General features: G+C 50.1%; 1 protein-coding gene across 9 annotated transcripts in view; it reads right to left on the bottom strand.

Moving 5' to 3' along the window:
- Nucleotides 1–5,147: 5,147 nt before the first annotated feature.
- The window catches only part of TLN2 (talin 2), a 67,304-nt gene continuing 54,776 nt past the window's right edge, over nt 5,148–17,675 (bottom strand). For 7 of the 9 annotated variants that reach the window (XM_087877962.1, XM_087877958.1, XM_087877961.1 and 4 more), the window contains 10 exons: nt 17,085–17,201; nt 16,511–16,696; nt 15,241–15,348; nt 14,954–15,059; nt 13,637–13,761; nt 12,175–12,300; nt 6,945–7,007; nt 6,541–6,723; nt 6,258–6,383; nt 5,148–5,924 (listed from right to left, as the gene is read on the bottom strand). In XM_087877962.1, coding sequence (XP_087734088.1) covers nt 5,796–5,924; nt 6,258–6,383; nt 6,541–6,723; nt 6,945–7,007; nt 12,175–12,300; nt 13,637–13,761; nt 14,954–15,059; nt 15,241–15,348; nt 16,511–16,696; nt 17,085–17,201 — 1,269 coding nt within the window. In that variant the 3' untranslated portion in view covers nt 5,148–5,795. The remainder of the gene's footprint in view (nt 5,925–6,257; nt 6,384–6,540; nt 6,724–6,944; nt 7,008–12,174; nt 12,301–13,636; nt 13,762–14,953; nt 15,060–15,240; nt 15,349–16,510; nt 16,697–17,084; nt 17,202–17,675) is intronic. The other 2 variants (XM_087877965.1, XM_087877964.1) reach the window with 1 other exon arrangement.

The raw sequence follows: 17,675 nt of genomic DNA, 5'->3' as shown, positions 1-17,675 counted from the left end.
GCTTTTTCAGCTAACAGAGGCTTCCTTAAGCTTCTGTCCTTTCCTTGACTGGCCTCTATTTTGGGGGCAATTATTGTCCCCCAAGCTTGGAATAAACCTGCAGATTGTTCCAGGCTTCAGGCAGTTCCATGCAGGAGGAAACAAAGGACAGAAGGGGCTTTAATTCCCTCCCGGTGCCCCATGGTTCAAGTTTAAGCCTTTCCCTTTCTTTTAGACCGAAGGTTGCCAGAGGAAGGAAGGATTCGGCAGGCAGCAAAAGAGGGTCCCTCTTTGTAATGGGGGGAGCACTGAGAAAGGAAAGGTCTCCCCTGCAGCTGGAAACCTAAATACTCTAAGAGTTTCTCTTCCAGCTATGCTCCCGAGTGTTGCAATGAGCCCTGGGGGTGGGGGTGAGGAGGGGGCTGTATTGGTATTGGAGTTTCTCACGCGAACGGCTGTGGGTGACTCTGGTGCTGGGTGTCTGCGAAGGAGGCAGGCGGACACAGTTCCGAATTTTGGGGTTTGGGAAGAAAGGCTGGCACCCCCCTTTGCTGGGAGCGAGGAGATCAGATCCTCCCGCTCTGGGGACTTCCATGTTTTGACAAGGGCGATGGTGAATCACGTCATCCCTGGAAAATGTGCTCAGGCCTGCCGCCTTCTGCATTTCCCAGGGCTTCCGTCAGCCGTTTGCTCCCTCGCTGGTGGGGTTCCTGGGATGGAGGGGCTCCACGGTCTCCCCACTGCCCCTTTACCGTAGGGAAGGGCTGGGTTTAATTCTGCACCGTCTTTGCACCAGAGGGGTCTGCATCTGGCACTCCCCCCCTCGGATCCCCCTTTGGGGCTGTGAGTGATGAAGCAGGACCCTGAGGCTGAGCCCCGTTGTACCAGGGGATCTCCTTCTCCTCCCTCCCTCCTGGATCTTCTCTGGGGAGGCAGGGAAGAGGCGAGGGAAGCTCTAGGGGTCATAGTGGGCCCCACAGCTATCTGAATCTTTCCCCAGGGCAGCAGTCCAGCTCCTCCAGCCTCCTCCGGTGACTGACGCACACCAGGCTCGACCACCAGTTTTGAGGCAATTCATCACCAGAAGAGGCCATAAACCCTGTGCAGGATGAAGTAGCTGCTAAAGCTACAAACTGGGCCGGAAGGAAGGAAGGAAGGAAGGAAGGAAGGAAGGAAGGAAGGAAGGAAGGAAGGAAGGGACTTCATGTAGCTGCCTGGCCTTCCTCCCTCCCTCCCCATGTTAAGAAACAGCCCTGCCCCAGCTTTTCTGAAACCCCCACCTTCCCTTCCATCTTCGAACGGGAGAGCTGCCCCTTTAAACAGCAGCTCTCTTGAGAAGATTGAAAACAGGACATCTGCCGTGTGCCCCTCTGGAATGTGGGCCTGAGGCAAAGAGCTCCCCATCCAAAGAGATGCACACGCGGGAGCAAAATACCCTAATATGGAGCTGATCACGCTGCCCCCCTCCCCCCTCTCTACCCCCTGGCAGTCTCTGCTCTGTGTCTTGGCGACTGGGGGGGCATTTTGTACCCCTGGCCAAGCTGCCTTTACATTCAGTAAACACAACCCCCTCCCAAGAGAGGCACCCAGGCGGAGGGGGGCAGTTCCTGGGAGTGGCAGTCAGAAAGGGCAAACTCGGCATCGCAAACTCCATGGCCACAGATGCCCGAGCCCAGGAGAGCTTGAGGAGGGGGCTCCGAGGCATTCCCCTTCCCATCTTTTAAGAGAGAAGCCTTATTTGGAAACTGAACTGTGAGATCCTGGCCCCCCAACCACCATCCTGGCTCAGGCTGCTTTTCAAGGGGCTTATCCAAGCTTTTAGGAAGGAAGCAGATCCTGCCCCCTTTCTGCTCCTGGGGGGAGCCGAGCCCTGGAGAGGGATGCGCCCCACACCCTGGCCGTGAGGGGGGCTTCCGAGCTGGCCTGTGAGATGCTGGAGCAGAAGGACCCTGGCTGGCTCCAGAAAGCCATAATTCACTTTTATCACAAGGGACGATAGATTTCCATTTTAAAAAGGAACCCAGGGGAAACCAAGCCTTTTCTGGCCCTCTTGTGCGCTCTCTGAGGGAAGGCCGTGATTTATGCGCCTGACGTGAGAGCATTTCGTACTCTCCATTCCAGAGGACAAAGTGGAGCACTTTGAGGGCAGGGAAGGGGGGCAGTCAGAACCTTTCCCTCCCCTGAAGATGCGAGTGGGGTCAAGCCCCTTGCCTGGGGCAGCCCTCCCAAGCTTGCCCTTTCTCCCCACCTGGTTAGAGTACATCTCCCATCATCCCCACCCAGCATTTGCTTCAGGAAGGCGTTGGTTGCACTAACTAACCCCTAATGCTAAACCTGGTGCCATGTGGAAGGGATGAGTCTGTTTGCAGCTCTAAGCCAGGGTTTCTCAACCTGGGTAATTTAAGAGGTGGACTCCAATTCCCAGAATTCCCCAGCCAGCTATGTTGGCTGGTGAATTCTGGGAGTTGGAGTCCACCTGTCTGAAAGTGGCCTGGGTGGAGAAACACTGTTCTAAGCTGTAATGGCTGGTTCACCAACAGGTAAGCCAAACCCAAAGCAGCCAGGCCCTGCGCACTCCATCCAGGGCTCTTTGCCTTGGGGAGAACCAGCTGCTGACCAACAGTTCCCCCACCACCACCATACCCGCAGTGCCCCACCCTTCAGCCTGGCTGCATGAGCAGACGCCTTCTTGATCTGGCTCTTGCGAGGCTTCCAGGATGAAGACCAAGCAGCACGATGGACAGCTGCCTTCTGCCAGCACAAAAACAGTGCGATCCTGCCAATGGTCAGCCCTAAGACCCAAAAGACTTTGGCACCAAAACTGGGAAGCGAGGCAGGAAAAACTCTTGTGAATGCACCAGTGGGGAGATAAAACGGCGAGTGCCAAAGACCGCCCCCCCTTTTCAAACCAGCCCAACCTGGAGCACCACAGATGGTGACAACTCAGCTCAGGAATGTCCCTCGGCCAGCCACAAAAACGCCGAGCATTTCTGAATTCCTGAGCTTGGAAGACTGGCCGGCAACCGAGGCTGCTTACTAAGTTTTCCTGCGCTGGGCAGTTGCCTCGCCAAATATGCTGGGAATGCGCAGTCTCACTTTCAGCGTGTTCCTTTTTCCTCCTCAGAAGGGGCTTGAAAGAACAGATCAGATGGGCAACGCAGAATTTGGACCGTTCCCCAACAAGTTCCCATTGTCCCTCCTCGAGAGCTTCTGCACCGGAGACCAATTCCTTGTGTGTCCAGTCACACTTGGCCAATAAAAATATATTCTATTCTACTCTACTTACCCCACTTGGTTTTCTTTCCTCTTCCTCTGAGGAGTTTTAGACTGGAAGCTCTTCGGGGCAAAGATTTGGCCTCTTGGGTGCATCAATGCCTCTGTGCATAAAGAAACACAGGGCTCATTGGTGACTCCACACCGCCTGCCGCAGCTCTCACACTGCATGCTGGATTTACGTTCCTCCTAATAAAAGATCTGGGAATTGGCTTAGAAACATCCTAACCTCCTAGCTCTTCAAGGGCAGCCCAAATTGGGACACGCTGTAGTAGCCAAAAGGGGGAACCGCTTGGACACAAAAGAGCCTCTGACCAGGATCAGGGATGACTGGTTCCCTCAGCACCATTACACAAATGAAGACAAATGCAACAGGTTTCAAGGTTCTCCACAAGGTGGACCCTGTTCTTCTCCTGTGTAAGGCGAGTGTCTTGACCCAAGGATGCTCAACTGAAGTGGCTGCACAACGTTTTAGAAAACAATCCCAAAGCAGATGCAACAGACGGAATTGTTGGTGGGTTCATGAGGAAGGAGCGACTTGGTTCAAAATTTTATTTAGGGTAAATACAAAACAGCTTTGTGGGCCTGATAAAGAGCGTACATACAGTGTAACATCAAGAGAGTGCGTCATTTTGGGCAGTGGCCATCTTCCTTTGGGTGGGCATGGCTTTTTCTGGGGGGGAGCCCCTCTCCCAGAAGCCTGGGGCCACGAAAGGAGCCTCAGCTGCATTCAGATGTTCCAGGGCCACACAGCGACGCAATCTGTAATAGCTCCCAGGGTTGGTTGACGGGAAGGATCATGGGCAAGTCCTCCGTCCCTCTTGCTTCCAATGGGGACATTTTCACACTCCAACATGGCTGACCAGGTGTCTTCAGAAAGCCGACAGCCGAGCACCAAGGGTGGGATTTTAGTGGACCAGAGCAGAGGGGCTTGGCCTGAAGAAGAACTTTGCTACTTTGGGCTGGCTGGTGACACATTTCATGGAGATCGGACCTTCTAGCCACACTGACCATAAAAAGGCTGGAGGACACAGTCCACAAGCAGATTTTGCCCCAACTTCTACGGCTTGGCATGAAGATGCCACCCACCTGAAACATCCCAGGCTGAGAGTCTCCAGCACCCAGCCTGAGCATTTTGCCCAGCCCTTCGGCCAGATTAAGGCTGGAAAGATATGGCCTACATCCCACGGAGTGCTTTCCCAAGGACTGGAGCTGAGCGGCTGGTTTCCGGGTGAGCAACGATGCTTAAGAAAGCTTCAAGGTATTCAGGAAGGTTTGAGAAAGTTGCCCCCCCTCCCACCCCCAGCAGACAAATTGCAACCCCCGTTCTGGAAATTTCTGCCACCCAACAGTTTGGTTGAATTGAGACAGCTCAGCCAGAACGTATGAAGGGATTTCCCTGGTTTCAGTCCTGCTGCGGTTTGGAATAAGAAACACAAAGGATAATTTTACCTTAGCTAAGATTTTATGTCACATTAAAGGAAAACTAATGGCAGCATCTTTGAAACTGCGGCTTCTCTCTCACATGGAGTTTTTTTGTCTAAAAGGCTTCCGTTTAGAGGGTGGTCCACTGATCGTCTGTTGGAAAAATACAGTCTGGCTTTATTGTTCAGATGTGAAATATGTAGACATGGTCTTTGCAATTCCCAATACCAGCGTCTGTCTCCCTTAGCAAAACTTGGGGGGAAAAAATAAAAAGAAAATAAAAAGACCAGTATGCATGTTACTAGTCCTCAGGGGTTCATCCAGTTTGAATTCACAACCCAAGAGCAGCTTTAACGGACACAATGTGGTGCCATCCCAGGTCTAAATCCGCCTCTTGGGCCTGTCCTTGTTCGCAGCAGTGAAATATGGACCAGGTCAGACATTCCACAAAACAGAGTCTCCACAAAAGCAAGAGAGAAAAACGGTTGTGTTTAATGCTGGAAAGTTGTTTGGTGCCCTCTGCTCCAGAGGAAAACGGGTGAACGGGCATCGCTCCGAAAGCAGGATTATTCTAATTCTGGGTGGGGGTACAGGAGGGGCTGCTGCTGCCCACAATGTGCTGAATCGAGTACTTTTAGTGCAAAAGGTCCTCCGTTTGTGAAACCGTCTCGTAACACTGGCAGAGACCCCCCCCGTCCCCAACTCCAAGGGGGCGGCTTTTCTCCGGGTCAAAGGCTTCCCCAGCCTGCTTTCCCACATGAGACCAAAGTCCTTAACGCAGGCCAGAGAGGATAATAAATAGATCGAAACTTCAGGATATGTTATAATACTGACTTGATCTGCCCGGTGGCGAGAGGCAAGAACTTTTTCTCCTGAGATACAAGAAATAAAGGCCGGGAATGGGGGTGGGGGCACAGGGGTACCCTAACACTGTACCACGGGGTGGGCTTGCCAAGAGGCTGCGGCTGAAGCGTTGGCTCTTCTCACACAGCCCAGATGTTGGCCAGGGCTTGGCAGAGTCTCTCTGCAGCATGGCCCCTCCACCCCCACCCCCCACCCCCCCACCCGCCCATCCCATGCTCGGCTCACTTTCTTCCCAGCGAGACCCCTGCGGGCGTTTAGCCTTCCTCTTCCCGCAGTTCACTCGGGAGGAACTTATACTGCTGCTGGCGGATCTGGGCCAGTTTTTTCCGAGCTTCCTCCAATTCCCGTTCCTTCTTCAACATCTCCTCCTGGGCTGCGATGATCTGGGGAAGCAAGGCAAGGATGGGGCTACTGAAGTCCGAAATATGAAAAAACCTCCCCACACAAGAAGGAGCTGGGCCTGGGAAGAGTTCAGGTCACGCAGCACCTGAAACCCCCAAGGGAACCTCTGAAGCTGCCCAGCCCTCTCCCTCTCCTTTCTCCCTCGTCCCAAGCGGAGAAGGGGCGACTTCCGTCTTCCTGAAGTAGAAGGAGCTGCTCTCTCCCAGGTCCAGCCAGTCCATCCTTCCTCCTACGGACTCCACCCATCCTCAACCCCAGAAGAAATGGGGGGGGGGCACGGCAGAGAAGCGACTGCATGGAGGGAGCAGGCTCACCTGTGCAATGCCCCCCACAAACTTGGTCTTCACCACCACGTCGTCGTCATCTGCCTTGCCAAAGGCCGCCTTCTGGGCCGCCCTGACCAGGTTGTCCGATGCCCGTTTTACGGCATTGCCCGCCACCTGTGGACGGAGAGCAGAGACAGCATGGAATTGCCTTCTACTCAGACCAGGCAGTGATCAGAAGATGTGCTGTGTGCACAGCCTGTGAGGAAAGAGCCTGATTCAAGTCTCCCCCCCATCCGCTCGGGGCGCCCTCCCTGCCCATAGGCCTGCTCACCTGCAGCCTCCTCATGGCCTCGGAGTCCTGGTCAGCCTTCACTTTGCAAGCCACCAGCAGCTGAGCCGTGGAAGCGGCCACTTGCTTGGCCGAGGAGATGAGCTTCTCCTCGCTGGCGTGGCCTTGGACCGAGGCATTGGCCGCCTCGCAGAGGTTGCTAGTTGCAGCTGCCACCATCCGGGCCTGTCGAGGACACCCGAAGAGGGCCAGGCCCCACCTGAGTATGGAACTGGGCCGGGTATCCTCCAGATCCAGTCAAAGGAGGACAGGTGCTCTCTCTCTCCTGAGGCTTCGTTCAACTCTTCGTGGAGGTTTTTCCCTCCAGATTTCTTTCGGGGGGGGGACCACCCCCAGCCCCCAAGAGGACCCTCCAAGCTTCAAAAATGAATGAAGAAGAGGCTCACCGCGGAAATCAGCCCCTGAGACCACTGACCATCATCGGCGGCGTTGGCAGGAATGGCCCCCACCTGGAAGCCCAAATTGAAAAAGCCCCTCAGAACATTTCAAAGTGTGCTTGTTTGGGGAATAAAATGGGAAATTTTTTTGTTTTGCTTTCTAAAGCAGCATTTCTCAAGCTTGGCTACTTGAAGATGGGTGGAAGTCAACTATACCAGCGTTCCCCATTCTGGGAACTGGAGTCCTCCTGTCTTCCAGTTGCCACGCTTGAGCAGCTGTTCTAAAGAATCCTTTGTCTTCCAGAGGGTATCAAACACTACCCCCCCGCAAGGAGATGGCACCCTCAAAGCCACCCCGTGCTCGGTTTTTTCTCCCTGCTTCTCTGGATTTGCTCTGGGTTTCGGTTCACCGATTAGATGAAGCTGCAAATGCAGGTCTGCCTTTGGGTCAGCCTCATGCCAGCCTGGCCACCCCGGTGATTTTAGACTTAGAGCTGGGAAACATTACGATGTAGAAATATACGTGGCCAGCAGTGGTGACCGGTTTACTACTGGTTTGCTAGCTGCGCATGTGCACTGCGTGCCAAACGTGCACTGCATGCATGCATACGCAGGGCGCACCATGCACCAAATGCAAGGTGCATGTGTGTGCGCGCAGTGCACACCAAAAGGAGGCCTGGGGTAAGTAGAACAGCGTACGCTGTGGTCAGCTATGGCGCGCGATCTTTTTTTTACTTTTAAAAGCATTCTTTTACAACCTGTTCGGGTGATAGGTTGTAAAAATTGCTTTTAAAAGTAAAAAAAAAGAGATGCGTCTAATGTCTGTGAATATCAATGGATTGAATAGTCCAAATAAAAGGAAAAAGGTTTTTACTAAATTAATGAAAGCACGTTCGAATATAGTATGCCTCCAAGAGGTACATATAAAAAGAGATCACCTCTACCTATTGAATTATAGCAAATTGGGTCAACTATATACATCCCTAGCAGAAACAAAAAAAAGAGGAGTAGCTATTTATGTACAAAAACACATAAAGTCAAGGCTGATTTTTGCAGACGAAGATGGGAGACTGCTGATGGTTGAGGTAGAAATATGTGATAAAAAATGTTTATTGGTTTGTATATACGCACCTAATGGAAATCAGAAAGTTTTTTTTCAGATCTTACACTCTAAACTTGTTGAATATGATTACCCACATATCTGTGTAGTGGGAGACTTTAATGCTATAGAGGATAAAAGCAAAGATTATATATCTGGAAAGAGGAAGCAGGAAGGAGAAAAGAATACGGTAAAGAAAAGGCTGCCTTTTATCTGGCAGCAAATACAAGAAGAATTTGGACTTAGAGACATCTGGAGGGAAAAGCACCCAGATGATAAACAATATACATACTTCTCCGCCAGGCACTCATCTTGGTCGCGGATAGATGCGGCGTGGCTGTCAGGGGAATTGAGTCAGGGGATACAGAAAGCAGAAATAGGCGTCAATGAGTGGGCAGATCACAACCCTCTTTGGATAACATGGGGAAGCCGGAAAATAAGGCCTAAGTGGAGATTGGACATAGGAGTTTTTAAAGATGAGCCATTCTTAAAACACCTAAAGAAAGAGATGGGGTTCTTTTTTCAGGAAAATAACAGGGAGGATGCATGCCCTTTCAACGTATGGGACACAGCGAAGGCTGTGTTTCGTGGTTTGGTGATTAACTATATGGCAGGGAAACGAAAGAAGGAAAGGGCTGAGCGTAATAAATTATTGGATGACCTGGTAAGAAGTGAGGCTATGTTACAGCGGGACCCAAGCAATATAGGATTTAAAATGAATTTGAAAGTAGCACGACACCAAATTAATTTATTAGATCAACAGGATTTGGAGAAAAAAATAAGATGGATGAAGCAAAGATACTTCGAAAGGGCAAATAAACAAGGGAGGTGGCTCACTTACCGTCTAAATAAAGAAAAGGAAAAGAACAGAATTCATAATTTGAGAGATGGGAAAGGCAATTGGATTACAGGGGAAGAAGGGAAGAAAGTAATTGCACAGGAATTTTATACTAATTTATATTGTAAGGAAGATAAGTCTGAGCAGGAAATAAAGAAATACTTAGAGGAATCAGACATACCCAAAATACCAGACTTATCTAGGGAAGTATTGGATGAAGAAATTACGGAGGGGGAAATTGAAAGGGTCATGGGAAAACAAAAGACAGGGAAAACTCCCGGTACAGATGGCCTACCGATTGAATATTACAAAGCACTTTGGGAAACATTAGGTACGCATATGACTGACCTATTTAATGGGGTAATTCGGGAGGGACAGACCCCGAAATCATGGACAGAAGCACTAATAACTCTTTTGCCAAAGGACAATAGTGACCTATCTCAGATTCAGAATTATAGGCCCATTTCACTTCTTAACGCGGATTATAAATTATTTGCAGCGGTTTTAGCAGAGAGACTCAAAGGGTTTCTTAACCAATTTATACATGAAGACCAAAATGGTTTCTTACCAGGCAGACAGATTAGAGATAACGTAAGAATAGTCATGAATGTTTTGGAATATTACGAAACCCATACTGATAAACAATTGGCCCTGGTATTCATGGATGCACATAAGGCCTTTGATCGTGTGAATTGGAGTTTTTTAATAGGTTTACTGCAACATATGCAATTTGGAGAAAGATTTATTCGGGCAATCCGTGCAATTTATTCAAAGCAGACTGCTAAAATTTCAATTAATGGTGATGTATCCAATCAAATTGATATTGAGAAAGGAACTAGACAAGGGTGTCCGCTTTCCCCGTTGCTATTTATTCTGTCATTAGAACCCTTATTGAGGGAAATTAGACGTAATATGGGGATAAAAGGTCTTTATATCCAAAATCAACAATATAAGGTGCAGGCTTACGCTGATGATTTAGTATTTATATTAGAAGATCCGTTGATATCGGGACCGTGTCTGACCCAGGAAATAGAAAAATATGGTAAGGTGGCGGGATTAAAAGTCAATAGGGAAAAAACTAAAATTATTGCCAAAAATTTAACAGTAAAGCAAGGGAAAGAATTAGAAGTGAATTTGGGGTTCCAAATTGTAAACAAACTAAAATACCTAGGCATTATTATATCAGCCAAATGCTCCACGATCAAAGAGGACAACTATTTGAACCTTCTCAAGAGAACAGGTCAGGATCTAGAGAAATGGAAGAGTATGCAGATATCCCTACTAGGTAGAATAGCAATTATAAAAACTTATATACTTCCGAAATGGATATACCTATTCTACACAGCACCAGTTAGACTGGATAACAATTTTTTTAAAAAATTAAATTCTTATGTCCTTAAATTCATTTGGCAAAATAAAAAACCCAGAATTAAACTTAAAATGCTTCAAGAACTTAAAGAAAGAGGAGGATTTGGTGTTCCAAAATGGGAATACTACTATCAGGCCGCAAATTTAGTCTGGATTAGGGATTGGATATTGCTGAGAAGAAGGAGGTTGTTGATTTTGGAAGGTGAGGGGTTACATCAAGGATGGCATTATTTTCTTTGGCAAAATAAAATCCCAAAGCACAGGTGTCTTGCAGGACATTATGTGAGGAATATTCTAATTGAGTCGTGGAGGAAAATTAAGGGTAAATTTTACTCTTCAGTCCCCTCCTGGCTGGTCCCACTCGAAGCTATAACGTATAGGCCTCTATATAACAAAGAAAATCACCTCTCTTACCGGGAACTTTTGGACCCCCATGGCAGTCTGAAAACAAGAAATGAGTTGGAGTTGCAGGGAAGACAACTGGATTGGTGGGCTTATGCCCAAATTTGCTCGAAATTTAAAAAAGATAGGGAACAAGTTGGTATTAATTTGAATCAGCATGATCTGGACAATATCATTCTAGGAAAAGAGGATAAAATGTTATCAAGGATATATAAACTTCTAATAGACTATTGGATAGGGGATGAAATAGTTAAAGACTCTATGATTGCCTGGGGGAGAAATATTGGTTATCCAATTGATTTGACCAAATGGGAAGAAATCTGGCTCAAACATATGAAACTCCTGTGGGCAACATCATATAAAGAAAATGTGTACAAGATGCTGTATAGATGGCACCTTCCACCTGCCCGTCTTTCTAAAATGTATTCAAATCTCTCACCAAACTGTTGGAAGTGCGGGGAGATCGGCACCTATTTCCACATGTGGTGGACCTGTCCCAGGACGAGGGAATTCTGGAAAACCATACAGGCATGGATTATGGAAATCACAGGTTATAACTTAATTCTGAAACCAGAGTACTATCTACTGAACATTAGGCCAGATAATATAGGCACAAATATATGGTGTCTGTGTGTATTTATCACCACCTCAGCAAGAATATGTTTCGCCCAACATTGGAAGGGGAAAGACCTGCCGGCTGAGGATTTGATTCTGGAGAAAATTTTGGATTATGCGGAAGCCGACAGACTGACTAAAGCATTGCGAGATCAAAAGGACTCCGTATATTTCCAATGTTGGGACAAATGGTATGTTTGGTTGAACAACAGACACCCAAAAAGTCAAGTATAACCAGGACTATGTTTAATATTTGTTAAATTTGACTGAAGCCTACATACCGTAGAAAGCGTAAATATCATGTAAAGTTTCTGTCGCGATCATTTGTTTGACTATTTTTTGTTTGTTTGATGTACTGTTTTAAATAAATAAATTAAAAAAAAAAAAAACAAAAAAAAAAAAAAAAAACAAAAGGAGGCCTGGGGTAAGTAGAACAGCGTACGCTGTGGTCAGCTATGGCGCGCGATCTTTTTTTTACTTTTAAAAGCATTCTTTTACAACCTGTTCGGGTGATAGGTTGTAAAAATTGCTTTTAAAAGTAAAAAAAAAAAGTCTGACAATCGCACAGCTCAGCTGTGATCGTCAGACCCTTTTTTTTAACTTTTAAAAGCAAAAAAGCAAAACCTTCTGCACATGAGCAGAGGGTACAAAACACATTACTTCCTGGTTAAAACCAGGAAGTAATGACAACTGGGCGGGTGGGCGGAGCCTCGTGTCACGATCACTATTGGTTCTCCGAACGATCGCTACCGGATCGGGCGAACCGGGAGTACTTCACCCCTGGTGGCTAGGATTCATTGGGCAGAAAGGATTCGATAGAAAATAGGAAATGCTCAAAACGCGGGGCAGACGGACAGAGAAGCCGAACAGGCTCAGGGAGCTTCCCAGTGTCGGCAGTGGGGGTCTCGGCCACCCACCTTGCCTTGGGCGACCAGTTCTCGCTGGGCAGCAGAGGCCGACTTGACCAGGGCGCTGGTGGCGGCGGCGATGGACTTGGCCGCTTCGAGAATCTGTTCTTCAAAGTCGAGGGTCTCGTCCGCCTGCTGCAATCAGAGAAGAAGCCCATCAGGCTGGCCGCGCCTGGCCCTTTCCACAACTGACCGCCTGGCCTCGCCCGGCTACTGTATTTTAAAATCTTCCCTTCAACAAAACCCACCAGATTAGATTTTGTGGCCATGCAGGTCAGCCCCCCATAGGGAGGTCCAGCCTCTTGGAACAGAGCAGCAGAGAAATCAAAGCCAATAGATAAACATTAAATCAAGCGCCTGGCTGCATCTCCCTCCCTCCTTCTCTCTCTCTCTCTCTCTCTCTCTCTCTCTCTCTCTCTCTCTCTCTCTCTCTCTCTCTCTCTCCCCCCCCCCCCCCCCCCGGTGCAACCTTTATACCAGTCTGGGAGAGAGGAAACAAAACATCAGAAGAATCTGCAAAAATTCCTCTAAAACCTCTGGGTGGAATTTGTTATTGCCTCCTGCCGTGTCCTATGGAAAACAACGCCCCCGGAGACAAAGCGAGACACCGTAGGAATGTTTGATATATAGTTGGGCTAAATTACAACTTAATATATCAAACATATCACACAGAGTCTCGCAGGACAAAAAAGGCACTCAGGGAGGGGTCAAGCGGAGGAGGAGAGGCATGCTCAATGGGGGAGGTTCCTGCTGCCCACCCTCCAGCGGCTGGAGCCCACGGGCCCAGGTCCAGGGAGCCTCAGGGAGGAAGGCCTCCGTTGCAAGAGAGGTCTCCTGCTGCCCCCAACAGCTTCTCGGCTGAAAGCACACAGAAGATTTTCTATCCCATGTTAGGAGCTACAGGCAAGGAGATGATGATTGCTTCCCTCCAAGGTTCTCCCTCTCAACATATTGGGAAGCCTCCGTTTCAACCTATCCCAGAAAAGTTCAACTGAAAGAGCTTCACAGTGTGACCAATAATCTCTGGGCAACTTCCGCGTGGGAGAAAAAGGAAGCGGGTGGTGTGCCACGAGCCACTTATGTGTGGCCTCTTCTGATCTGGCTGGTCTTGGAAAAGCAGCGGCCTTGGCCAGGTGGTGTTGTTCCCACGTGGCTAGGAGAGGCCTGAGATGGCAACCACAATGTCCTGCTGAAGTTTCCTCACCATAGACCTCTCTTGAGGTGGCAAGGTCTCCCCGCCTCAGCCAAGCCTCTTCTTCTGCCCTTGCAGACAAGTTGGCACAGACCCCTACTCTTGTTTTTCCGAATCAACTCTTTGGGGGTCCAAGAGACCATGATTTCTCAACCCCATTCAGCTAAGACCACTCTAAGAGCACCCCATGCACCTCCCCAGTCCTTCATCCCTGCCTGCCTGTGGGTCTTCCCCAGAAGGGGGTCTCCAGATTGCAGCCCCCCCACCCCCCCTGCTCACCTTGGGCTTGGCTCTGGGTTTCAGCTGCTCCAGCTTTTTGGCAGCTGCTTCAATAGAAGCAGCAGCTCCGAGTAATTCCGTCTCGGCAATCACGGTGGGGTCTTCAGGGTTGACCCATTCGGTACCTGGAGAATGTAGACAACAATACAGGTTATTATAGTCTGTTATACAAGTAAACTAACAACCATTTGATTTCCTCAGCTGGGAGACAGATGCAGCTTGTGTAGTCCTCACATCTTCTCATATATGGTCTTGTTTATTTCATCCGTTGTTACTGGTACCTCTGGACTTCTGTTTGCTGTAATGTCTGCTCATTGACCATTTATAAGCCAAACATTTCACCTTGAAGAGATGCCGCACCAGGTCACAACAAGGTACCAGAGAAGGTTGTTGTACAAAAGCAATGGAAGGAGACACCCTCAACTCAAACTCAACACCTGCATGCCACCAACTCAATGGGGCTTCTTGGGCTTCCTAACCTAGGTGCAACGTATGTGGGAGTGACCAGGGCAACGAGGCCAGCCAAGGAAATGGCCAGATAAAAGGCAGCTTAGCCCGCAGCAGGAATGTGGGTGGGAAAAAAGCCCAGAAGAGACCCTTCCTGGTTTTCTGGGCTGTAAAGGAGAAGGGGGAAGAACTGTCCTGCCGGAGTTGAAAGATTCTGTTAATGGAACCTTACACCGAAGTAGCATTAGCTCATCTGGTTGGGTTTCCTGTCTAGTCTACTTATTAAGGCTGACACAAACCTGAACCCGCAGCCCTGGGATTTTCTGCTGGTCTCCTTCCCAAGGTCGAAGAGGGTTTATGCTGTTCAGCTTCTAAATCTAGATAAATTTAGGCAGTTTCTAGGCCTACATAAGGAGGAGGAGATGATTCTTTTTCTCAATTTAGCTCGGCCAGGACAGATCCAACACGGCTGACTTCTATACAAGGCCCTTGTTTGGGTTTTTCCCCACGTGGGTCCCCTGCTAAGAGAGGGATGAAGGCCAGGAGCCTTTTGGTAGCAGCCCCTGCCCAGACAAGGACCTCCCTCCCCTCCCCTTCCTTTCATCTCCACAGGAGGCCAACGTGGCTCCAACCCTACTGAATTTTGAACTGTATCAACTGATTTGATTATACTGTGGATAACTCAACATGTGTTTAATTCTGGCCTCTACTTTCATGCCGTTTTTAAAAACTGAAGATTGAGTTGGGCGCCCCAGTGGGACAGTCCTGGAACTCCTGAAGCAGAGCCCCTTCCTCAACTACGCAGCAATTTCTTGCATTGCTCTCCATCTCCCCGACTCCAGTGCAGTTTCCGCAGGAGAGAAAGCCTACCTTTCATGGCTTCGGCAGATTGTATGAGCTCCGTCACAGCCCCTGCGACCCCTTTGGACAAGGCAGTCAGCAGGTGCTTCAACTCGGCACTGGGCTTCTGGAGGATCTGTGCGCATTGAACGGGAGGGAGGAGGAGGTTTCACAAAAGGGGGTTTCCGTAGCATCTCCCCCTTTTTTTCCTCTAAAACCTCCCGGCCTGGCCAAAACCAGGCAACACGTAGCTGGCACGAAACACCCCCTGATGCCAACACAGAGCAGTGTTCTTGTCAGGAAGGGAGACTCTTTACCATCAGGACATGTTCCAAGAGCTGCAGGTAAGCCAAGGTGCACTCCGTCCCATAATGCAGTGCCCTCATCCGCACGTCTTCGCTGACATCGGGGTGGTAGGAGGCTTGCTGTGGGGCAGAACACGGAGCCCTTCAGAGGGAGCCAAAGCTCCTGGAAGAGGTGGGGAAGCCACTAAAAAGGGTGCCCGCCCAGGTTGGGTCTTTGCACGGCCTCTGGTGTAGAAAAGGCTCAGACGCCACCTTCCTCCGCAGTCAATGCCTCGCCCCTCCTGCTCAACTGACTGGGGATGGGGGGGCTTTCCCAATCCTGCATGCCCCTCGAGAAATGAGCATTCCCCTTTCAGCCTCGCTGAGGCATTTCCACTCCCAGCTGCCAAAGAGCTGCACTTGAGAACCGAATCTGAAATGCGTTGGGCTTCTGAGACACCAAAGGGGCTGAGAAGATTCACCACGTGCTCAGGTTGCCGATCAAGATCCCTTCCGCCCAGGGGGAGATCTCAGCCCCTCAGGCGACAGAGATGCTCTGTGCATGTGGGCTGCAGGAGGAGACACCCCCTCCCCTGATTCCCCTCTCCCCACCCCTGGGAGGACAAAGTTTGACCAGAAGCAGCTTGTGAGTTTTGACCTGGGATCTGAGCTCGCTCTCCGTCTCTTGGCCAGGATGGGATACAGCAGTTCCCAGGGCTGGGGCTGCTTCCAAAGGGGGGGGGGTCTTTTACTCCCCATTCCCTTCCTCAAACAAAATTCCGAACCACGCTCTGCACTCCAAACAAGAGATTCCATCTCTATTCATCTCACACTTACACTCAAGCACAAACACACAGATACACACTTACTTACTTACATACCCACACAGCCTCTGAATCACTGTGCAGCCCTCTTGGCTCCCCAAAATAACCTTTATTTAGTTCTCAAATAAACGTCCCTCCCCCCCCCCCCCGTTTCTTTGCTGCCTTTGCTTAAACTCAAGAAGATCAAGAGTCCAGTGAGGTATGGAGCAGCCCCCACTTCTGCCTTGTGCCCTGAACTGGGGGTTGGAGGGAGGCTGGACTCCTCTCCCCACCCACAGCCCCAAAGAGGCTGTCTCTGGGAACTGATCCAGCCCCTTTGGAAAACTGCCCATGTTCCTTTCCAAACAAAATCTCTTGGGGAAGAAGACAAACCGATCTTCAACGCAACACACAGACCCACGAACACTTTTCAAATGCAAATCTGCCCTTTCAGGAAATAATTTCTGAGCCCGGGAGCCCTGAGGGGACCGGGAGTTTACCTTGCAGGCAGCCAGCATGTCGGCCACGGCTTTGCGGCTGAGGTTGGCCGTGGCGATCACATCCTCTTGCCGGCAGGAGTTCCCGGCTGCCACGGCTTTGGCCGTTGCCATGGTGATGCCTTTCGTCATCCGGATGGATTCTTCTGGAGAGCAGGTCTTCTCGGGAACGTCCTTGGACTGGAACACCTGGAGACGTGAAGGAGGGGGGAAGAAAGGTCAGGGGCGTTGCTGGGGAAACATCAGGAAGCAGTGGGGGAGGGGGGGAGGCTCAATGCAAACGGGGCCAAGAGAAGTCCCGGTGTGAGGCCAGGACTACAGTGTCCATCTCCGTTGAAGAAAAGCCAGCCCAAAGCTGCCAGGGGAGAACTGAGACCCTTCCTCTAAAAGGGCAGCAACTCTGGGGCTCCCCCAAAGCTCTGAGCAAGAAACCACGGGAATGGCAGGATTGTGGCCTGTCCCCAGCCTTGAAGGGAAGGTCAGAAACCGATGTTCAGCTGAAAAGCAGAGCCCTCCCCACCCCCATAAATCTCAGTTTTGCCAGGTTGCGTGGGACTGGGCTTGGCGGCGGGACTACCGTGAGCTCCTGCTTGATGTACTCTATGGTGGCCTCCAGCGCCCTGGTTCCACGCGTGGCCTCGTCCTCCACCGCCTTCACCGTCTTCAGGAGGGAGGTGACGTTGGTCACCATCACCTGCAAGGAAGGAAGAAGGAAAGGAGGCGTCGCAGCAGGTCTCCCTGGAGGGCCAAGGCGGGGCCGGTCCTTCCCGGGTGCAGAGTTTCAACAGCAGCACTTGGGCAACCGTGTGGGGAATCCGGCCCCACTGCGGAGGAAGGGTGGATGGATGGATGGCCGATGGAGAAAAGGGGCAAATGGGAAATCTCACTTGGAGCCTCAACAGCAGGCATTGCTTGAGCAAACATCTCTCTTGGGGGGCTGCAAGAGGAGACCCCGGCTGGTCGAGGGTGGGAAAAATACATCACCCATTATATTAAAAGGCATCAGTTTCACGAAAGCCTTTGGGTAAAACTTATCACATGCCTTGCGTCCTCACGAGCTGAAGAGCGAACAAACGAACCCTGAACAGAACTAGGCACTTCCCTCAGACGGAGCGTAATCGGCAAACCTCAAAGTTGTTCGCAAAGCCCAACTCTGCCCCAGGAGGAA

Source organism: Pantherophis guttatus, chromosome 13 (assembly GCF_059756535.1).
Source record: "Pantherophis guttatus breed Tessera chromosome 13, ASM5975653v1, whole genome shotgun sequence".
In the NCBI taxonomy this organism is placed as follows: domain Eukaryota; kingdom Metazoa; phylum Chordata; class Lepidosauria; order Squamata; family Colubridae; genus Pantherophis; species Pantherophis guttatus.
The sequence above is the reverse complement of the archived record's forward strand: the minus strand, read 5'-3'. Positions and strand labels throughout refer to the sequence as shown.